The sequence below is a fragment of the Mesoplodon bidens genome, assembly GCF_964165515.1.
Source record: "Mesoplodon bidens genome assembly, chromosome: 5".
Taxonomy (NCBI): domain Eukaryota; kingdom Metazoa; phylum Chordata; class Mammalia; order Artiodactyla; family Ziphiidae; genus Mesoplodon; species Mesoplodon bidens.
Genome location: NC_138161.1, coordinates 137,958,548 through 137,982,837, shown reverse-complemented (window position 1 = coordinate 137,982,837; position 24,290 = coordinate 137,958,548). Strand labels below are relative to the sequence as shown.

Genomic DNA, 24,290 nt, shown 5'->3' with positions numbered 1-24,290 from the left:
GGAATTGCTAGGTCTTAGGGCAATTCTATGTTTAACGTTTTGAGAAATCACCAAACTCTTCAAAGTTTTAAGTTCCCACTGGCAACAGGTGAGGGTTTCAGTTTCTCCACATCCTTGCCAGCACTCGTTATGTTTCCTTTTTTTTTTTTTAATTATGGCTCACATAGTGGGGGTGAAGTGATACCTCACTGTGGTCCCAGCTCTATCTCAAAGACTCCTTCTCACTCACAGCTTCTCTTTTCTCAGAAGCCTGCCGTCTTTCCACCTTGGTGGTTTTCTGCTCCTCCACCCTCTGGATCCCCCTTTCCCTTCCTGCCTCCAGTGCCATCTACTTCTTTCTCTCCCTTTCTTTCTCTCCTTAAGGTATGTGCTGTCCAGGTGAAAAACACCGGCAAGATGTATGCCTGTAAGAAACTGGACAAGACGCGGCTGAAGAAGAAAAATGGTGAGAAAATGGCTCTCTTGGAAAAGGAAATCTTGGAGAGTGTCAGCAGCCCTTTCGTTGTCTCTCTGGCCTATGCCTTTGAGAGCAAGTCCCATCTCTGCCTGGTTATGAGCCTGATGAATGGGGGAGACCTCAAGTTCCACATTTACAGCGTGGGCGAGCGGGGCCTGGACATGAGCAGGGTGGTCTTCTACTCGGCCCAGATGACCTGCGGCGTGTTGCACCTCCACTTCCTCAGCATCGTCTACCGGGACGTGAAGCCCGAGAATGTGCTTTTGGACGACCTTGGCAACTGTAGGCTGTCCGACCTGGGGCTGGCTGTGGAGATCCAGGATGGCAAGCCCATCACCCAGAGGGTGAGTGGTTCTCCATGGGCCCAAAGGTGGGGCACAGAGTCAGAGAGGAGGGGAGAGGGCCGTTCTATTCCCAGGGCAAGCAGAACCTTGGACTTAATGCTTTTAATTTCCTTGTTCTTAAAGCCCTTATGTTGTCATCTTGCCTTAAGTGGAGTGGTATAAGAGGATTAGCTTAACTGGCTGTTTGGGGGCTACTTTGCTTTCCTCTCACTGGAAGCAGAGGGGAGCCTTCTTTGTGAGTTGGAGATGGTCCGTGCCTTCACCGTGACATGGTAAGAGCTGAAGCTGTAGCCAGGATCTAGGTATGTCCCACCAATAACCACCTCCCTGGTGCCATGTTCCTGAGTCAATAGAGCCTTGGTTTCCTTTTCCGGAAAATTTTAGGGGCTGGACCCTAAAATTTCAGGATTCTAGGAGGTAAAATTTAATAGGATAAGAAATAGAAGAAACCCCAGCATTTAGCACGTTAAAGTAAATATCTCCTTTTCTGTTGAGTGCGCACTGGGGGAATGTTTTACATTGGAAAAAGGTGAAATTTTAAATGAAAATACATATACAGGACAACAAAGGCAACGGATGTTTATTTTGATCAATTTGGTTCAAGGTGATGGCAGAGAATTCTTTGATTAAAAAAGGAATTATAATTAAGCAATTATGTTAAGTGAACAATACAAAAATCTCTCGAATTCTGACGGTTCTTTACCACTGAGTTTCTGTGCACAAAGGTGGGAGAACCTGGCCCAAGCCAGGTTCCTAAATATCCACTTAAAACTTTGTTTTTGCACAGTTTCCAGCTTACAAGTCAGAGAGGACAATCAGGCAAGGAAGTGAGAAAAATCATGGCAAGTTTGGGAAACCACAGGTGAATTTATGTGGCTATAATGTAAGGAATGTTGACAAGATGTGTAGGGCTCAGATCATGCAAAGGCATTGGAATTCTTTCTTGTGAGGGACAAGAAGCCACTGAAGGGTTTTAAGAAAGGGAATGGTGTGATTAGATTTGCATGGTTTTTTTGTTTGCATTACGCGGGCCTCTCACTGTTGTGGCCTCTCTTGTTGCGGAGTACAGGCTCCGGACGCGCAGGCTCAGTGGTCATAGTTCACGGGCCCAGCCGCTCTACGGCATGTGGGATCCTCCCGGACCGGGGCAGGAACCCGTGTCCCCTGCATTGGCAGGCGGACTCTCAACCACTGCGCCACCAGGGAAGCCCGATTTGCATGTTTTTAAACACCAATTTGGACTGTAGATGAGAGGCAGAGGAGCTAGTTAGGAGGCGTATGCGGTGGCTCAGGAAGAGATGATGATGCCTGTATAAGACAGTAGGATTGGGCTTCCCCGGTGGCGCAGTGGTTGAGAGTTCGCCTGCCGATGCAGGGGACATGGGTTCGTGCCCCAGTCCGGGAAGATCCCACATGCCGTGGAGTGGCTGGGCCCGTGAGCCATGGCCGCTGAGCCTGCGCGTCCGGAGCCTGTGCTCCGCAACGGGAGAGGCCATGGCAGTGAGAGGCCCGCGTACCACAAAAAAAAAAAAGACAGTAGGATTGAAGAAGTGGGAATAAAGCGGAGCTGTTGGAAAGAGACCTGATGGGACTTCAGGACCAGCTGGGTATGAGGGTAAGTGATGCGGAAGGTCTCTAGCTCCAGTGACTAGAAGGAGGAACAGAATTATGGGAAAGCTGGTAAGTTTAATTGTGAGTGTAGTGTATATGAGGCTCCTATGTGACAGGCAGGTAGACATTTAGATAAAGATCTGGTGCTCTGATGAAAGGTCGGAGCTAGACATTGGGATTTGGAGTCATCATGACTTGGGAAGCAGCAGACACCACTGGGTTGTTTGAGAAACAGTGGAGGAAGAGGACCAGGGATGGTAGCTAAGGAACATCAACATGTAAGGGGTGTTGAAGCAAAGGGGCCTTGAAGAGGTTAAAGAAGTAGGACAAGAGTGACAGAGTCATGGGACCTGTATCAGTTAAGGGTTGATTTCAGCAGCATATCATAGAAGACCCAAATAATAGTGGATTAAACAAGAGAGGGGGTTATTTTTCTTATTTAACAAGTAGTGTGGAGATAAGCGTGGTTGGTATTAGTTCCGCAGCTCCAGGATAATGGGATCGACATCACTGTCATTTTGGCCTTTTTGACGTGTGCAAGATGGCTGCCCTAGCCCCAGCCATCAGGTCCATGTTCCAGGCAGGAGAAAGGAGGAAAGGTCAGGAGTAAATAGGCATGCACGCAGCAACCGAATATGTCTCCGAATATGAACTTCCTTGGAAGGCCCATCTGACAGCTCCCATTTAAATCTCATTGGCTAGAACTATTATCTGGCCACCCCGCCTGTAGGGGAAGCTGATAAATGACTTTTTTTTTTTTTTTGGAAGGAGAAACGCAGGATATGGAGCAGGTAACTGGCAGCCTCCTCCACAGGAGCCAAAGAAGAAGAGGAGGATTTAAGGGAGGAGAGTGGTCAGCCCTGTCGAGTGCTGCCAAGAGGTCAGGCAGGCTGTGGGATTTGGCAGTCAGGAAACCACAGTGTCCTCAGGAAGAGTGATGTCCAAGGTCAGAACTCAGACTGTGGAGGTTGGATTGACCTGGGAGTAGAGAGTGAGACAAAGGAAGGAGGGAGGCTGGTCACTGCAGGGGGACACAGGGAGGAGGATGGAGTTTTAAGGAGGGGAGATTTAGATGCTGAGACAAGAATCAGGAGAGAAAGTGCTGGTTCTGTAGGAAGCAGAGGCTGAATGAGGGTGGAGAAACCGAGGAAGAGGTGGGTATGGGATGGAGGACTTCCGTATCACTGTCTCCTAAGTTGGGGTGGAAGAAGCGGGAAGATGGCGGGGAAGCAGAGTGTTTGCCTCTGTGGGACTTTGCTATGAAAACAGAAACGTCGTGGGACTTCCCTGGTGGCGCAGTGGTTAAGAATCCGCCTGCCAGCTATAATGAATGCAGTTGGTGGAGAAGCTTACTCACTGGAGACCTCTCGCCCTTTTGCCTTTCCTGAGTCCCTCTTTGTCCCATGAGACCAAATTTCTGGGTTTAGACCACTTGCCCCAGCCCTCAGACCTGCCTCCAAATCCCAGGGGACCCTCAGGAAGGGTGCAGGGTGGGGAGGGGAAGAGTCAGAGAGAAAGTTTAGAAGCCATAGAAAGAAAGAGAGGGCTTCCCAAGTGGAGCAGTGGTTGAGAGTCCGCCTGCTGATGCAGGGGATGTGGGTTCGTGCCCCGGTCCGGGAAGATCCCACATGCTGCAGAGCAGCTGGGCCTTCCCTAGGTATGAGCTGAGCCTCCCTGGAGGGACACAGGCCCTGTCAGGCTATTTCAGGACACCAGGTGAAACACTCTGGACATTGCTTTATAGGCAGCAGGGAGCCATTGAAGGTTTATCAACAGGAAATGGCATGACCAGAGTGATTCTTTTTTTTAAAAATTTTATTGAAGTATATTTGATTTACAATGTTGTGTTAATTTCTGCTATACAGCAAAGTGACTCTGTTTTATATATATATTCTTTTCCATTATGGTTTATCACAGGATACTGAGTATAGGTCCCTGTGCTATACAGTAGGACCTTGTTGTTTATCTATTCTATGTATAATAGTTTGCATCTGGTAATTCCAAACTCCCAATCCTTCCACTCCCTTTCCCCTTGGCAACCACAAGTCTGTTCTCTATGTCTGTGAGTCTGTTTCTCTTTCGTAGATAAATTCACTTGTGTCGTATTTTAGATTCCACATATAAGTGATATCATATGATCTTTGTCTTTATCTTTCTGACTTCACTTAATATGATAATCTCTAAGTCCGTCCATATTGCTGCAGATGGCATTATTTCATTCTTTTTTATGGCTGAGTAATATTCCATTGTATATATGTACCACATCTTCTTTATCCATTCATCTGTCAATGGACATTTAGGTTGTTTCCATGTCTTGGCTATTGTGAATAGTGCTGCTATGAACATAGGGGTGCATGTATCTTTTTGAATTATAGTTTTGTCTGGGTATCAGAATGATTCTTTAAGGAGGTGACTGACACTATGATGAATTCAAGTAGGGGGAGCCTGGGGTTGAGGAGAAAGGGGGGCCGGTAAGGAACTACTGTAATAGCTCCCACATGAGGTAATGAGTGTTGAAGTAGGGCCCAAGGCTCTGAGCAGTCTTACATCCAGAGCTCAGCTGCCCGGTTTCACCTAGCCTCCATCAAGACCCACATCTGTACTCACTTCTCTTAAATCACGGCTGTCCCCAGTGGAGGGGGTGGGGTTGTGGAGAGAATGGAGCCACTTCTAGAAGGTGGTGCCTTTTGCCCCATGGAGCTCCCAGCTGCTGGTAATTGGGCAGTGACTCAGGAAGGAAAGGCGAGGGTAGTTCTGCTCGAGTCTGAGAAAGACTGAGGCAGACACACGACAAGAGGCAGGGAGGCTTAAGAGCACTGGCCTGGGAGGCAGAAGCCCTGGCTTCCTTTCGAGACTTATCACTACCTCACTGTGTCTGGCATCTCAGGCAGGCCCCAGAACATCCTTAATCTCTAAGATTTCATGAGTCTATGAGATAGTCTTTGAATTATTTGCAGGAAAAGACTCGCAAACGCCAAAGGTAAACACATGGCATACGTTTTACTATGATTTACTGGGATATCAGTAAGGGTTCTCACTGGACAAAGGGAAGTTACTTAAGAAAATGAAATTAATGGTTTACATAACTAAGAAGCCCAGAGTGATCCCGGGTCTGAGCAGTGTCAGCGGGAAACTTTCCTTCTGTGCCCCAGCTCTGCTCACCTCGGTGTTGGCCTCCGTCTCACTCTCAGGGGCTCCTGAGTGGGGGCCGCCGACAGCTCCACGCATATCCTACCAACCGAGCAATCCCGGGGAAAGAGAACAGTTCTTTACGAACAGTTCCTTCAAATTCCCAGGGAAGACTCTGAATGGACAGCTCAGGTCACATGCCCAACCATAACCAAGTCCATTAGCCAAGCTAGATCTCTGCTGTGCTCAGGAGCCAGGGAGAAGTTCTGTCCTATGTATATATCAGGAACTGAGGGCAGAGGAAAGTGTTCTCCAATGGAAAGTAGGGATGGAGGGACTTCCCTGGTGGTCCAGTGGTTAAGGCTCCGCGCTTCCAATGCAGGGGGCGAGGGTTCGATCCCTGGTGGGGGAACTAAGATCCCACATGCCGCGTGGTGCAGCCAAAAGAAAAAGAAAGAAAATAGGGGTGGAAGAGAATGGTGAAATGGAATTCAGATAAGCAAAAACAGTGGGTACCCCTAATAACTGCTGTTATCTCAATGGTTTGAAAAGTTTGGAAGAGTTCTGACCTCTTAATCAAGGTATGATGGGATCTAGAGCTTTTCTATAAAGACTTACAAGATAGGGAGTATTATGGAGATGGAGAAATTGAGACTCAGAGAGGTTAAGTTACCCACCCAAAGTCACATCTCTCATATGTGAGATGAACCCAGGTATGCCAGCGTCAAGAGCACTTACGGTTTTGACTCCACCGTGTCAAGTTCACACACAGAGCAGAATGTGGCCTCTGGTTTGTAACGCTATAAAAGGCCCTCCAATGAGTAAAACTCAGGATGAGTGCATGTGATGACATAGCATATCTTCCTCAGTCTGGTCTGATATGGATCTCAACCTCAAGCCTAGTCGAACCTCTAATGGAGTTAAGACTTTGGAAAGGGATTGGCCCAACCTTTACAGGGAACGATGTGACTAATATCTCAGTCAGCCTTCCCACACCCAGGCACAATATCATTAAACGTGGTCCCAGCCACTGTCGACATTCACCTTTAATAAATGTGATAAGCACTCCTGCCTGTTCTCAGCTGACATCCACATGCACGCAATAAAACTAACTCTTAGCATTTTTAGAGCTGCCAGGTAAATATAACAGGAAAATTGGGCAATGGGACTTGTGCTGGGACTTTTCAAATTCAACCATCTATGTGGAGAACAGTGACCTTCAGATATTGTGGAACATGAGTCAGTCCTTAGAACTTGCTATATTGTCAGGAATTGGAATGAAGTTAGTGCAGTGACCCAAAAGCTTGTGATGTTTGGTTACCATGTCCTGCCTCTAACCAACTCCTCACATTCAGAGGGATAATGTCATAGAGTTTGGGCATAATATTTATTTTGAAGCTTCTGTCATGCCGACTACAATGCTAGTGACACACTGAATAAGTGATTTTGTCTATTTATTTTTAAAATTTATTTATTTTATTTGTATTTATTTTTGGCTGCGTTGGGTCTTCGTTGCTGCACGCGGGCTTTCTCTAGTTGCGGCGAGCGGGGGCCACTCTTCGTTGCCGTGTGCGGGCTTCTCATTGCGGTGGCTTCTCTTGTTGCAGAGCACGGGCTCTAGGGCACCCGGGCTTCAGTAACTGTGGCTCGTGGGCTCAGTAGTTGTGGCTCGCGGGCTCTAGAGCACAGGCTCAGTAGTTGTGGTGCATGGGCTTAGTTGCTTTGCGGCATGTGAGATCTTCCCGGGCCAGGACTCAAACCCGTGTCCCCTGCATTGGCAGGCGGATTCTTAACCACTGTGCCACCAGGGAAGCCCTGAATAAGTGATTTTAAAAAGATCCCTGAGTGTGTTTCATCAGAAGTTAATACCTACATACATCACAACCATTATGACCCTGCTCCACAAATTTTTCTCTTTGAGAATTTACTTCTGAGAACCACACAGGACAGGCATTCTGGCTACTTCATGGTCACATATTGGTCTCTACCAAAATCCTAACCACCATCATTAACTAAATTTAGTTCTTAGTAACTTTTGACCACTCCAAAAATTTCACATCCATTCTCAAAGCATTTACCACTATTAAGGGCATTCAGAAATATTCATTACAGTCTTGGAATTATTTTTTAACATTTCTTCATTTAAAAGGCATTCATTAACTCATTCATGCATTCACTCATTCAACCTATATTAATTGAGCATTTCCCACATGCCAGGACGGTGCTAAACATAAGGCACAGAAAGGATTGTGTCAAAACAAAGCCAAAAACCTGCTTATTATCTATCTATGTCTTACTTATTCAGATCATGTCCGATGTCTTAGCCTATTGGTCAGATGAGCAATTTTTTATCATAAGAGTATCCAGACATTACCCACAAATCCTGGCTGAACACAGTGCCTAACCAACCCTGTCAATTCTATTTTAAAATATGTGAATATAGCAATTTATAGCCTGACTTTGGTCTCAAAAATTGTTAAAAATAAAGTTTAGATTTACTGAATTGGTAAAATATTTAAGCTACGGTCTATTTCAAGATGCAGTAATAAAGTATGCATATTTATTCTATTTAAAAAAAAACTGGCGGGCGAAGGGATAAATTAGGAGTTTGAGGTTAACAATATATATATGTTATATTATATATATAACTATATATATATATAACATATATTATATATATAACAATATATATAACTATATATAAAATAGATAACCAACAAGGACCTACTGTATAGCACAGGGAACCCTACTCAATACACTGTAATAACAACTATACTCCAATATAAAATAAAAATTTCAAACAAATAAGCAAACAAACAGCAAAAAAAGAAAAAAAAAACCCATGGGGCATAGAACGAGCAAAACCAGACATGATTTCCTGCCCTATGGATCTTACAGTCTAGTGGGAGACACAGAACTTCATAATCACTCAAATGAATGTAACATTTCAATGATGACAACTGCTGGGAAGATGTGGTACATGGGGCTCTTTTCTTAACCTGTGAGGCTCCGAGCATCAACCACAGGGGCAATACAACTTACTGATCTCAGGAGGACAGACAGGAATTCACTCAGCAAAGCAGTTGGGGTGGTGTCTTGGTTGGGTTCCCTGGAAACTACTTTGAGACAGATTTCCATGTGGAGCACTCTCATGGGACATGTGCATGAGGAAGGCAGAATTGGGCAGAGGGAGAAGCTGACCCTCAGTGAGGTCACTCCTTCAGAGAGCTCTGGAGTTGGGATGGCCCTTCCAGGTTGTCCCAAACTGAGGTAGGGTCCAGGCTTTAGTATCTCTCCAAGGTCAGTCGGTGATCTTGGGCAGCTGCCAGAAGGAGGAAGAAGCTGGAGTGAAGCAGTTCCCTGCTGCAGAGGGCAGTTCTGGGTGAGGGGGGTAGCCGGGTGGTAGGTAGAGGGGGCAGGGGGAAGCTCTGAGCCATCGGCAGTCAATGGTCCCAGCCAGGGCTGGCTGCTTGATGTTCAGGGCTCATAGCAAAATGAAAATGAGGGGCCCCTTATCCAAATGTCAGGCAAAAGCTTTCTCCTTTCTTCCACGCTGAATCTTTCAACAGATCGTGGTGTTTTTTTGTTATTTCTTTCTTTTTCTTTTTCCCAAACATTTAAAAAATCTTATTTATTTATTTTTGTATTTATTTTTGTATTTTGGCCACACTGCGTGGCATGCAGGATGGTTTTCCAACTAGCGATGGAAGGCGGGCCGCCGCAGTGAAAGTGCCGAATCGTAACCACTAGGCCACCAGGGAACTCCCTGTTATTTGCTATTTCACGTTGCACTCCCTCAGGCTCTGCGATCCACCAGGATTAAGTGGAGACCCTCACAGACACTCAGGGCCTCACTCTACAACGGGACCCAAGGAAGCACATGCCTGACCCCAGCCCTCCCTGCACCAAATGCAGGCTCCCACCGGTGGCAAAGAGTAGCCAATAGTTGCTGAGCAGAGTCAGGGTGGGGGGCAGGGAGATAGCCCCGAACCCATCACTGGGAGGCAAGGAAGTGTCAAGAGATGGCACTGTGTGTGAGCTGAGACTCCAAGACCCAAATTCATGCTCCACTGTCTCATTGGACTTAACTTACAAGATACAAATTCAAACATTTGTCAGGACAGCCTCCACACAGCATTAGACCCCAGCACGGGGCTGCTTCTGAGCACAGGGCCCTGGTGGACCGCACTGGAGACCAGCCCTGGGCCCAGCAGCTGGGGGGTAGAGGCCGAGATCCTGAAGGAGGAAGCGGGCAGAAGACGTCCGTATCCACTCCACATGGGGCAGAGTGTGCCGGGCAGTGGCAAAGCCAGTGCACAGTGCCTGCTGCTCGGGAAAGGAAGCCCGGAAACTACATGCACAAAGCAAGAGGAGGCATGAGTCACGTGAAGCTGGAGCGGTGGCGGGGGCCACACCAAACCCGGCATGACAGGCCATGTTAAGGACTTCGGTTTTTTGCTTAAGAACACTGGAAAGCCTTTGAAAGCCTTTAACTAAAGGGGGCAAGAAGCTTAGAATTCTGTTTTGAAAAAGAATCACTCCAGGGCTTCCCTGGTGGCGCAGTGGTGGAGAGTCCGCCTGCCGATGCAGGGGACACGGGTTCGTGCCCCGGTCCGGGAAGATCCCACATGCCGCGGAGCGGCTGGGCCCGTGAGCCATGGCCGCTGAGCCTGCGCGTCCGGCGCCTGTGCTCCGCAATGGAAGAGGCCACAACAGGGAGAGGCCCGCCTACCGCAAAAAAAAAAAAAAAAAAAAAAGGAAAGAATCACTCCATCTGAAGTGAGTGCACATCAGAGGGGATTCGGGTGGATTGTGGTCATTTGTAATCCAGGTGAGGGATGATGGCAGCTCAGCCAACAGGGCGGGGGGGGGTGGAGCCAGAGCACAGTGTTTGAACTGGGAAGAGATGCCAGAATGACTGGGCCTCAGTGATAGTTTGGACATGGGCTAAGGGAGAGAGGGCTGTCAAGGGTGATTTACTAGGTGAAGTTGTGTCACAGGTACAGATTTGGCCCTGAGTACAACAGGATACCAGGCAAACAAATGCCTGCCTTCATGAAGCCCAGGACAGGGAAGAGACTGCTAAGTCAAAGGGCCCTGACAATACAGCAGTCAGACTGTCCAAGTTGAGTGCATAGGAAGGGCACCAGCCCGACATTGGGTCATGGGGTCAGGAAGGGCTTCTAGGAGGAAATGACAACTGAGTCGAGACTTACAAGGCAAACAGAAGTGAGGCAAGTCATCATCAAAAAATCTAGAAACAATAAATGCTGGAGAGGGTGTGGAGAAAAGGGAGCCCTCTTGCACTGCTGGTGGGAATGTAAGTTGATACAGCCACTATGGAGAACAGTACGGAGGTTCCTTGAAAAACTAAAAATAGAACTACCAGATGACCCAGCCATCCCACTACTGGGCATATACCCAGAGAAAACCATAATTCAAAAAGAGTCATGTACCACAATATTCATTGCAGCTCTATTTGCAATAGCCATGACATGGAAGAAACCTAAGTGTCCATCATCCGATGAATGGATAAAGAAGATGGGGTACATATATACAGTGGAATATTACTCAGCCATAAAAAGAAACGAAATTGAGTTATTTGTAGTGAGGTAGATGGACCTAGAGTCATACAGAGTGAAGCAAGTCAGAGAAAAACAAATACCGTATGCTAACACAAGTATATGGAATCTAAAAAGCAAACAAACAAAAAATAGGTTCTGAAGAGCCTAGGGGCAGGACAGGAATAGAGACGTAGACGTAGAGAATGGACTTGAGGACACAGGGAGGGGGAAGGGTAAGCTGGAACGAAGTGAGAGAGAGGCATGGACATATATACACTACCAAATGTAAAATAGATAGCTAGTGGAAAGCAGCTGCATAGCACAGGGAGATCAGCTCAGTGCTTTGTGACCACCTAGAGGGGTGGGATAGGGAGGGTGGGAGGGAGAGGCAAGAGGGAGGAGATATGGGGATATATGTATACGTATAGCTGACTCACTTTGTTATAAAGCAGAAACTAACACAACACTGTAAAGCAGTTATACTCCAATAAAGATGTTAAAACAAAAGCAGTGAAGCAGGTGAAGAGAAAGGAAAGTGGGCTCGGCACAGGGATCAGCACAGGGTGGTGGCCCTCAACTGAGGGCGATTTTGGCCCCTAGAGCACTTGGACAATGTCTGGAGACCTTTTTGGTTGTCGCGACTGGGGAGTTGCTCCTGGCATCTAGTGGGTAAAGGCCAGGGATGCTGCGAACATCTTACAACGTACACCACAGCCCCTCCCCCCAAATAATGTTCCACCATGTCCATAGTGCTGCAGTGAAAACCCTGGCCAGAGGCCTGGGGCTCAGTCAAGGACAGTGTGACTCTGCAGCTGTCTAGAGTGTGTAGTCACAGGCTGTGAGGGAGACAACAGGTGCCACCAAGAGCGGAGCCTGTGTCAGGCCCTAGGAGGCTGGAGGAGTCAGACAAGGGCATTCGAACCCAATGCCAAGGGTGCTGGGGAGCCACCGAAGGTTTCCAGGCAGGAAAGTGACAAAATCAGCCTTGGAAGGGCCAACAGGAAGAGGGAGTTGGGATGAGGGTAAAGAGGAGGGGAGTGCAATGTTCATAGCAGCAGTATTTACAATAGCCAAGACATGGAAACACCCATCAACAGACAGTTGGCTTAAGAAGATGGGGTATAATGTGAATGTACAATGGAATATTACTCCTTCATAAAAAGGAATGGAATCCTGCCATATGCAGCAACATGGATGAGCCTAGAGCATATTATGCTTAGTGAAATAAGTCAAAGACAAATACTGTATAATACCACTTACATGGAGAATGTAAAAGATAGTACAAGTGGATGTATATGCAAAACAGAAACAGACTCACAGAGATAGGAAACAAAGGGGAGAGGGGAGAGAATCTGGCACCCTGCATGGCTTGGTGCGTGGAGCATGGGTTGGCCCTCCATCTTCCGCGGGAGGTGCCAGGCTGGCACATTGTTGAGTTGTGGCAGTGAGGAGAGGAAGAGAGGCTTGCAGGGTGTGGCAGGAGGGGGTTGTCATGCACGATGATGCGATCCAGGGAACAAACCGTTGCTACATCACCTAATTTGAGGTAAACACGTTGGAAGCTCAGAGCATCCTTTCAGATCAAGTGCAGCTGCTGAAATACGGTCCACGGGATCAAAAAGATGGAAGGAGAGTGAGTCTGCCCATCTGATTCTGCCACTTACTCTGGCTGCTGTGTACAGATGCACAGGCTGACCACAAACCCAGGCAGAGAACCTCCTTCTAACTGGCCCAGACATGCCACTTAGGCTTGCCATAGCCCTGCATGTGACCCCAGACAAGTCATGCCTCTTCTCTGAGCCTGATTAATAGTGCTCCCCTCTTAGGCTTGATGAGAAGATTAAAGTAGATGAATGCCTAGCAGAGGTCAGCCACTTGGTAGGCACTCACAAAATGATTGCTAGGATTATTTTACAAGAAGCCCAGCGCTAGACCCTCTGCCACGATCCCCACTGTTGCATTGTTTCTGCCTCACCTGAAAGGCACTGAAGCTGCTCAGAGGACCTTTGCTGCTGTGCTTTGTTCTCTGAGGGGACGCTAGGAGCCAGCAGGACCCCAAGGCTGCAGCCGGGTGGGCAGTGGATGAAGGCGCGGCTCGCCTGGAAGCTGAGCCGAGCAGGCACATGCCATTGTCTCACTTCCTCACAGCCACGTGGAGCTTCGTTTGTGATTTTATTCTGAGTGTCTTAGAGGCACCATGGAAAACAGGCATCAGCCTGCTGCTGGACAGATTCGCAGAATATGAAACCACCAAAGAACACACTCCAGTGGAAGAATCACCGCTATTGATCTCTGATGATGTACCAGGCCCATCTTTCAATCTGATGGAGTCTTAGAGGCTTCTGGGTTTTTTCTTTTTGTGTAGCTACCCTGCCTGAGACAACCAGAACCTGGCTTGGTGACCATCGTGGCTAACACCTATTGAGGGCCTGCTATGTGCCAGGCTTTGGAAAGGCAAGCCCTGTGTCTTATGGCTTTAATCTTCATCACAGTCCTATGAGGTAAGAGCTGTGAAGCTCAGAGAGGTTGAGTAACTGGCCTGGGGGTGACCAGCTGGTAACTGGTAGAGCTGAGATCTGCACCAGAGCAGACTGATGCCAGACTGTGTAGCTGCAGAATTAGTTCTTGCAGGGATCCCTCTTTTGGATCCCCTCTTCCCAGGGGTGTCAGGGAGCAGGAAAGCCCCTCTGGTGAGGGTCCCCCCCTGCCCAGGAAGCGGCTGGCAGAAAGCGACGGGGCGGGAGGGCAAGGAGCAAGAGTTAGGTCCGCGCTCTGGAGGCTGCAGCCGGGGGCTGAGCACACAGGGCGGAGCCTCGGAGCACGGTCCCCTGGGGTCCCGGGCCGCATTCCTCTGAGGTCTGCAAAGGCCACCGCTTAAAGGCGCGGAGGAGCAGCTGGGAACGAGAACAAAGCGGCCGGGCCCCCCTCGGAGGAAGGAAGGAGCGAGCCCCAGGAAACAGCCGATAGCGCTAAGCTCAGCTTGTTTTTTCCCTCTGCTCAACAGTTCTCCTGCCACGGCAAACAAAAGATGTACATTCTGATTCCCTCTTCTGTTTGGATTGTGCTGCCGAGGGGATCTGGTCTGTGGTGAACTGGGGGAAGAGGCGTCCGCGGGCGGTTTCTTGCTCCGCCGGCCAGTTTGCTGGGCCCTCGGGAAACGCAGAAACAGCTTCCTTGACCGCGTCTTTCTCCCCGCGCGGCTCAGTAAATCCAGCCTGGCCTGGCCACACCAAGGGCACCCGGATACAGGCATTTCTTTTAATGATGGAATTTAAGGTTGCCAACTTTTCAGGCTCACTGGGACCTGGAAGTGACCTTGACCTTGAAGGACCTGCACATACACACGCAAGCACGTGCGGGGACAGGCACACTTCTTAATGGACGGGTAAAATTAGTCAGATGAGAACTATGCCCTCTCAGCCCCCCACTGAAAGGCCACTCCCTGTTCTCATCACTGCGGATGAGGTCACAGTTCGCTCCTGCCCAGAGCCACACTGGGCTACTCAATGTGCAGACCCCGCCCCGCCTGGGCCCTGCCACTTAGCTCCCATGGGCCCAGGGGTGAGAGTGACAACAACTGCAGGGTCAGTGGAAGCCAGCATCCAACAGCAAGAGCAAGGCAGGGGGTGTCCGCACAGGTCCCCACAAGCTGGCTCTGATCCTGATCCCAGCTTGGGGTGTCCACCTTCCACAAAGTCTGGACACCTGTAGGTGACAGGTGGCCCTGATGGGAGTAAGCAACCCACGTGTGATGACAGTGGTAGATGGACTTCTTGCTGGCCACCAGGGGGGAGGGGTTTGGACCCCATCTGGCTTCCTGATGCTTGACGCCCTGAATGCTGGGCATACTTTGTTTTGCCTGACCAGGTGCTGACGGAGTGGACTCACCAAAGGGCACTATAGAACCAAAGCAAATCAAAATGAAGCAAAAAAAAAAAAAAAGTTAAACTATACACAAAAACCTCCACTGAGTTCTGTGGCTGCTGGCACTTGGGTGATCCCTACTGCCCTGGCGACGGCAGTTCTTGGTCTCACGGACTGAAAGAGATTGTTTCGATGCCACAGAGACTGATGTGCGGGGGCCCTTTGTAACTGCAGGAGTTAAACTGAGCCACGAGAGGTCAGCGTGGTTAGACCTTGCCCCATGCTGCTTGGCCCGTTCCCTCCTCCCACCCCACTCTGAGGAGGCCGTTCACATGCAGAAGACAAATGGCATGGAGGGCAGGAAATTCATTTTTTCAGCTGGAGGCTGCAATGGAATTTGGGTGCTTAGACTCTGGCGTCTGCTGCTAATCCCATTCTTCTCTGTGAAACACCTCCACTCTCCGAGGAGGCGGTGACCCTCAGAATTCCATCACTGGTATTTTCTGTCTTTAGGGCCAAGAGGTAGAGAGAGTCCTGATAATTATTTGGAATGAATCTGAGGTTACCCTGCATGCTATTAGCGCTCTCTCCACGATTCCAAGGGGCTATCGTGCTGTAAAGACGGCCGGCGATTCTTCACTTGTTTCCTGGGGGTGGGAGCAAGTTGGTCCCAGCATGGCTCAGGGTCTGGTCCCCACCAACCAGCAACCTCCGTGGTGTGGAGCAGCCCAGCCAGCTTGACTGAGCAGTGATGCAGGCGAAGAACAGAGAACTTGTTGGGAAAAGAAGAGAAGCAGCTTAAACAAGAATGGACCAAGATGAGGACTTAGTACCTGGCAGATGGGGAGAGGGAAGGGGAATACTCTCGACGGAGAAAAGAAATCCTGAAGGGAACTTGGAAGGATAAGAAAAAGCTACCTCGCCTGTTTCCACAGAGGCAGTGTAATGTAGTGGTTCACAGTGCAAGCCTGTGCGTGAATCTTGGGTGGGTAACCTTAGGCAGGATTTAACCTCTCTGTGGTTTAGTTTGCTAATCTGCAAAATGGAGGATAAAATAGTCTCTATCTCATAGGTTTATCATGAAGATTAAACAAGAAGTTCACGTTAAGCACTTGACAAAATATTTAGCATGTAATAAACACTCAATAAGTATTGCCCATTATTATTTCCAATTTTTCTCCCGGTGTGTGTCTCACAATCCTTTGTTCAGGACTGGCATACGCTGTCCACTTTTACCCTACACCTTCTACTGAGCGACTGATATTTATCCAGTGTCCTGATGAGCGATTTTAATCCTTGAAGTCACTCGCCTCTGAAATCTGCTCACTGGAAACTTGCCACACACGGAGCAAGCTCACAATAAATGTGGCTGAGTAGAACGTACCCATCACCACCGTCTGAAATGCAGTTGGATGTTGTTTATAGTCTTTCATGCCTTTCCCACCCCAGCTCAAGAGACTGAGCCAGTGAGAAGCCTGACCCAGGAACATAGAGCCCAACTCAGAGTAGTAGAGAATGAAATACTACATACAGGGAGACCCTCAGCCCCTTTCCCATCTCCGCTCCCACAATGAGGGCAAGCAGGCTAACACCTCTCAGGTGGGATATTGGAGGATCTCCCTCTGGGGAAACTGAGCAGCCTAACACAGAAGGTCTACAGATACAGGTAGGGTCCCCAGTGACATGGCCTGGCATAATCACCCTACAGTGAAGCCCATCAGTTGACAAGCTTCTTGTCAGCTTTTTGGTGTCACACTCTTAAGTACAAACAAAGAGTCAGAGATCACTTGTCATTTGAAAAAACCCTCCAAAATGAAAGACAATGCCAAAACAAACAGAAGAAAGAAATTGTAGGAAACAGGAACAATGCAGGGAGTAGAAAAGAACAATTTTTTTAAAACCTACAATTAATATCTTTTGAGATTTAAGGGAAGATACTGCATCCATGAAACAAGGACAGATGTAAAACAAAGAACATTCAGAGAAGAACAAGGACATTTGGAAATTAAAAATATATAAATATGTTTTCAGAACAACGTGGATAAATCTCAAAAACATTATGTTAAAAAAAAAGAAGTCAGTCACAAAAGAGTTTCTACCATACAGTTCCAGCTACGTGAAATCCAAGAGCAAACAAAACTAATATATGGTGACAGAAATCAGAAAGTGGTTGCCTGGGAAGAGGGGAGGAGAATGAACCAGAAGGGGCACAAAGGAAATGAATGGAAATGTTCTTTATCTTGTTTGGGTTGTATTTACATGGGTGTAGTCAATTATCAAACTTTACTGAACCAAAAGTATAAGCACATTATTCTGTGTTAATTATATGTTAATAAAAACATATTTGCAGACATGAAAAGTTCAGTAGAAGTTTCTAGATCTAGCGATTTCCTGTAAGTTGATCTAGCTATCAACTTACAGGAAATACAAAGAATAGAGGAACATGTTTAATAACACCACAGGAATGCAGTCAGCAAAATCTGACTGGGAAACTCTGCAGTTTAACCAGTTTTTTTTTTTTCCAACAAAATCTTGCAGAGGGTGAGGAGAGAAAGAGGAAAAACTTATATAGTCACGAAGATTTAAGAGACATACCAATCAATCACACTGTGTGAACCTTATTTGGACCTAAATTTAAGCAAACTATTTAGGGGGCAAGTGTATAGGACAATTGGGAAAGTGTAAATATGGCCAGATATTTGATAATATTCAAGAATTATTGTTTAAAGTGAGATAATGGTGTTTGCAGTGCTTTGTGTTTATTTGCTTGTTTTTTTAAGTGACCTTATCTTTTAGAGATTCATAGTGAAATACTTACAAATGATATCTAAGTTAGTGGCAGGAGTGGGGGGCATTGAGAGGGAGTAGGGACACAGGAAACAAGATTGGTCATGTGTCGATAATTGTTGAAGCTGGGTATAGAGTACACTGGGTTTATTATTCTAGTGTCTTTTCTTTTGTGTATGTGTGAAATTTCCCATTAATAAAGTACTTTAAAAAAATAGAAGAGTTAGAAGAAAAATTGAGGAAGTCTCTCAGGAAAAAAAAAAAGAAAACAAAAGACAAAGAGACAGAAAATAGGAGCAAAAATAAGAAACACAAAGGATAAGTTCAGGATTTTAAAAAAAGGGGGGAGGGGAGAGAGAAGAAAGAAAATGAAAGGGAGAAAATGATCAAAGAAGTAATTTGAGAAAATTTCCCAATACTGACAGCCACTAGTTTCTGGATTGAGAGGCCAGCCAGTAGCCAGCACCAGGGATGAAAAATACCCCACAGCAAAGCTTATCACTGAAAAATTTCATGAAGTTGGTGTACTGGGCCACAAACCTCACACACCCTCTTACATTCTCTCTACGGCCTCCCTTTCTCTCTCTCTTGGGCAACACCCTGTTGGCACCACTTGTAGGCCAAGTTGCTCCTCCACTTTTAGAGCTGGGTGAAATATTATACTGTAGTATGATGTGAGACCTGGTTTTCCAGGCAACTGCTAAGGGTCTGGATGACATATCTGGAAATAGAGATAAGCTAGCTTTGGGATAATTCTTTTTTATTTCATGCTTTAACAATTCTATTTTTTATTATTTTTTGTGATGTATAATCTCAATATATGATTAAACATTTACATGTCAGAGAATTCAAAATGACATTTCTTTTTTTAATTGAAATATAGTTGTACAATAGTATATGTTATAGGTGTACAGTATAGTGATTCACAATTTTTAAAGGTCATACTCCATTTATAGTTATTATAAAATATTGGCTACATTCCCTATGTTGTACAATATATCCTTGTAGCTTGGTTTATACCTATTAGTTTGTACCTCCTTTTTTTTTTTTTTGCGGTACGCGGGCCTCTCACTGTTGTGGCCTCTCCCGTTGTGGAGCACAGGCTCTGGACGCGCAGGCTCAGCGGCCATGGCTCACGGACCCAGCCGCTCCGCGGCATGTGGGATCTTCCCGGACCGGGGCACGAACCCGTGTCCCCTGCATCGGCAGGCGGACTCTCAACCACTGCGCCACCAGGGAAGCCCTAGTTTGTACCTCTTAAAGCCCTACCCCTGTATTGCCCCTCCCCACTTCCCTTGCCCCACTGGTAACCACTAGTTTGTTCTCTGTATCTGTGAGTCTGCTTCTTTTTTGTTCTATTCACTAGTTTGTTGTATTTTTTAGATTCCACGTATAAGTGATATCATATGGGGTTAACGATTGACTAATGGAAGCAGGAGGTGGGAGGGAGCTGGGCTGATAGATGCCCCTCCTCTGCTCTGCCCTGTGGTTCTTCCTTGTGACTCTTGCAGAAGAGTTTCATGTGCCTGATGAACTAGCAGCCAGTGTGGTAACGTCTGGCATCACATCCCCCCACCCCTTACTCCTTTTTTCCCTGTGCATTCTATTATGAAAACTTTCAGACATACAGGGAAGTTTAAGGAATTCACAGTGAGCACCTGTACACCCATGACCTAGAGTTTACCTTTGACATTTTAAACAGCTTTATTGAGATATAATTTAAATACCATAAAATTGACCCATTTAAAGTGTACAGTTCAATGGTTTCTAGTATATTCACAGAGATATACAAACATTATCACAATTTTAGAATAGTTTCTGCACCCCCAAAAGAAACCCCCTACCCATTAACAATCACTCCCATTCCCCTTCTCCCAACCCTAAACAACCACTAAAATTGGTTGCATGCAATTTTAGATACTGCTTTTCAGTGGAATCCTACAGTAAGTGGTCTTTGGTGACTGGCTTCTTTCACTTAGCATAATGTTTTCAGGGTTCATCCATGTCATAACATGTGTCAATACTTCATTCTTTTTTTATAGCTGAACAATATTCCATTGTGCATTAACATTTTATTAGACTTGCTTTATCACATGTCCATCCATTTATCCATTCCTCTGTTGATCCATTAATCCATCTTACATCTTTCATGTATTTCCCCCATTTTGTTGTTGTTGTTGTTGTTGAGCACACAAAATGGTTTATTCTGAGTCATTCAGGGTGAGGTTACATAAGATAATAAGAGCAATGATGAAAATTTTGCAGTGTTTTTTGTTAAACATGTGCTTTGACCTTCACATTTTTAATACCATGCTCTCTGACATAAGAAATTTATAAATATATATCTTATTTTCTGGCCTAGTTAACTTTATTTTTCCTCTGATAAATATTACTTTTTTCCTTTCCAAAGTACTTAAAATTAGAGAATGAGCTTTTAAAAATGAGATATTTAAAAAATGAGTGTGTATTTCTTACATGAAAACTAAACATTATGAAGGACTTACTTTAAGTTTTACTCATGTTCTCACTGGATATTTCCCCCATTTTTTAAGCTTTTTCCCAACTGTCAGTGCCTTCACCTTGCACACCTCTCAAGTAAAGCTCATATCACATTATCACATGGCCACCCTCGGTGCAACATGTGAGGCTGGGAGATGGAGTGCTTAGCCTTCTGGCTCTATAGTAAAGGGACAAAGGGAAAAGGGAGCCTGGGAATGGACTTTTGCTACCTTGGCAGACAGTGTTTCTCAGTTTCATCTACATCTCCCCCTCCAGTCTCCCCTCCCACCATTGCATCCCACAGAGCTTATACTCCAGAAATGCCAAATTACTTAAAGTTCCCCGAGCACCCCACATTTTTCTGGACTCCATCTCTTGCACATGTCCATTACCTGGACAGCCTTCTCTTTGTGACAGGTTCTTCCCTCATAATTCAGCTCGGCTGTCACTTTTCAGTGAAGTATCCCCAACACACACATAGACACACACACACACACACACACACACACTCTGGCCTCCCTATGTTTGTTTTCCACTCCCATTAAGGCATTTACCCTCCTTTGGCTCACGGGCCCAGCTGCTCTGCAGCATGTGGGATCCTCCCGGACCGGGGCACGAACCCGCGTCCCCTGCCTCGGCAGGCGGACTCTCAACCACTGCGCCACCAGGGAAGCCCTGAATTAACCTTTTGACCTGTCTCCACCAGCCTATAAATCCTCAAGGTCAGGGGCCAGGCCTAGTATGTCTTGGTATCCCTAGAAATCACTGCAGGGTGTGGCTTAACAAATATTTGTTGGATAGTGAATGGAAAACATCTAGTTACCATCTTCACTACTGTTTACGTAAGAAACATTTTGTTGAGCATGCAGCAAGGGAGGCTCGGGGGTAAATACCCATTTTGATACAAAGATGAGTAAGACTGTATCCTGGGCCTCAGAGGAGCCTACAGTACTCTTGTTTTGGCAGACGTAACACTGAACAAGATGCCAGGACAACAGATGTAAATTGTTGTCCCAGGCCAACCGAAACATATGGTCACCCAAATTACATACACACTTCTCCAAAAACAGTAGTGCCATGCTGACTCATGCCCAGCCTGTCAGACCCAGGTCACTTCCACAATTTTCTTGCTCAAGCCAATTACTCCTCATTAGTGCTTAGGTCATTTATGTTTTTCATTGTTGTCATCCATGAAAAAATCATCCATGAAATTTAATATTCCTAAGGTATTACATATATTGTGTACATTAAAAACATATATTAACCAACTAGACAGAAAAAAAAATCACCCAGTAAACAACTAAAAATACTTTCCAAACTTTTTTGATGTACTGAATTCACATTTATAATCAGTATGTGAAACCCATTACATATATGCACTTCTTGGTATTAACACTAGACTCTAGTCTTTTTTTTTTTTTTTTTTGGTCGCATGGAGGGCACGTGGGCATGCCCCCTGCAGTAGGAGTACAGAGTCTTAACCACTGGACTGCCAGGGAAGTCTGGTCTATTGTCTTTATTGAAAGGCATTGGGTGTTTCCAGCTTGCAACCATTATGAATAATGACACTACGAACATCGCGATGTGGATTCCTTTCCCTTTCTTCTGAATCAATTCTTTGAGCTACTTGCTCCAAAGTCAAGTGACCTGGTTGAAGAACAGGAACAGTTGATACATCTCATTTTCTATGCTTTGTGTCTTACTGCTCTCCTAAAAATCTGAGTCAAATTACAGAGCACATCTGTTTCTCACAACGGTGCCAATAATTTATGTTCTCATTTTTATGTAAATATTAATAGAAGCTTATTGTCATTTTAGGGTGTTCTTTGCATTTTTAAGTGCTGCAAAGGTTATACATTATACTTTAATCAAAAGCAGCTTAGTTTTTATGAAAACATATTATAATGTAAGTATATACTTTATAATTACAAGGTATGTTGCAGGTATTCATTAAATATTTGTTGAATGAATGAACGTATTGAAATTATACTCAGTTACAAAGAGACGGATGCTGCATGATTCCACTTATATGAGGTACCTAGAATAGTCAGATTCATAGAGACAGAAAGTAGAATGGCGGTTGCCAGGGCCTGGGGAGTTGGGGTAATGGGGAATTGTTTTTTGGGGGGTTTTTGGGTTTTTTTGTTTTGCTTTGTTTTGTTTGGCTGTGTTGGGTCTTCGTTGCTTCACGCGGGCTTTCTCTAGTTGCGGCGAGCGGGGGCTACTCTTTGTTGCAGTGCTCAGGCTTCTCACTGTGGTGGCTTCTCTTGTTGCAGAGCACAGGCTCTAGGCGTGCGGGCTTCAGTAGTTGTGGCTCGTGGGCTCTAGAGCACAGGCTCAGTAGTTGTGGCACACGGGCTTATTTGCTCCACGGCATGTGGGATTTTCCCGGACCAGCGCTCGAACCCGTGTCCCCTGCATTGGCAGGTGGATTCTTAACCACTGCACCACCAGGGAAGCCCAATGGGGAATTGTTTAATGGGTATAGAGTTTCAGCTTTTAAAGATGAAGAGTTCTGGAGATTCATTGCACAACATAAATGTACTTAATACTCTTTAACTAAACACTTAAAATGGTAAGATGGTAAATTGTATGCTATGTGTATTTAAATATATATATATATATATATATATATATATATATACACATTAACCCAATGGTCATTTGGTATATATTGTCAGTAGAAGTGTGCCTACAATATATAGTCTTGCATGTTAAATGAAGTTTCATGTGTGGAATTTTATGGATTAAAATTTCTGTATTAAATTTTCAGTGCAGAGACAAACAGGCAAAGATGGTTGATATATTAGTATCATTACATAGCAAATAGAGTAAAAAAACATAGACTAGATAATATTATGTGAACGTCCAATATTAGCAATAAAGAGCTCCACTTAAAAAAAATCATGCATCTAATTTTCTATTATCTGTGAATAAAAAGCAGAAGCAGAATTTAGGGGATCTTAGAGACAGCCGCGTGAACTTTTTACCTTAAAGATGAGGTGAGGGGACTAAGAGAGTCTAGGTGGTTTTCCGACTTCAAGATCAGCCGTATCTGTCTCTTTCATAATGTACTCCAACCAAATCCTCTTTATGTCTCATTGGCCAGAATGGATTACATGGCTTGCCCTGACTGCACCAGAGGCTGCTGGGAAAGCAGGGAATAGAATAGGTTAGACACATCGCCACTCCAAGCAAATTAGGGTTCCCCCAACAAGGAAAGAAAAGGAGAAAGGGTATTGAGTAGGCTGTCAGCAGTGTCTGTTCAATTCACATTAGTGTTTTTGTTTTGTTTTGTTTTTGTTTGGGGCATTACAGGCTGGAACCAATGGTTGTATGGCTCCTGAAATCCTAATGGAAAAAGCGAGTTATGCCTATCCTGTGGACTGGTTTGCAATGGGATGCAGTATTTATGAAATGGTTGCTGGACGAACACCATTCAAAGATTACAAGGAAAAAGTCAGTAAAGAGGATTTAAAGCAAAGAACACTGAAAGAGGAAGTCAGATTCCAACACGATAACTTTACAGAGGAAGCAAAAGACATTTGCAGACTCTTCTTGGCTAAGACACCAGAGCAAGGCTTAGGAAGCAGGTAACTATCATATAAAGACATGATTAGTGATGTCAGCATTTCCACAGGGATTTGGAGAATACTTTGGATTAATGACAAAGGCTTGGGATTAAGTAGTAGTAGTATTTTCCCGTTATTATTTGTATATTATGTGGTTAAGTATTTTCAACACTTTCAAACACTATGAACACTTGATATGGAACAATCTCCAAGATGTATTTTTTTAAGTAAATACTGCAGTTTTTAAATTTTATTTTATTTATTTATTTATTTATTTATTTTTGGCTGTGTTGGGTCTTCATTGCTGCACACAGGTTTTCTCTAGTTGCAACGAGCGGGGGCTACTCTTTGTTGCTGTGCACTGGCTTCACACTGTGGTGGCTTCTCCTGTTGCCGAGCATGGGCTCTAGGCATGCGGGCTTCAGTAGTTGTGGCATGTGGGCTCAGTAGTTGTGGCACATGG

General features: G+C 45.6%; 1 protein-coding gene across 1 annotated transcript in view; it reads left to right on the top strand.

The window, feature by feature from the left end:
- The window catches only part of GRK7 (G protein-coupled receptor kinase 7), a gene marked incomplete at its 5' end in the record, with an annotated part of 35,267 nt that overhangs the window by 1,806 nt on the left and 9,171 nt on the right, over nt 1-24,290 (top strand). Inside the window, 2 exon segments of the mRNA XM_081235209.1 lie at nt 364-801; nt 23,574-23,848. Of these exon segments, the coding sequence (XP_081091335.1) occupies nt 364-801; nt 23,574-23,848 (713 nt within the window).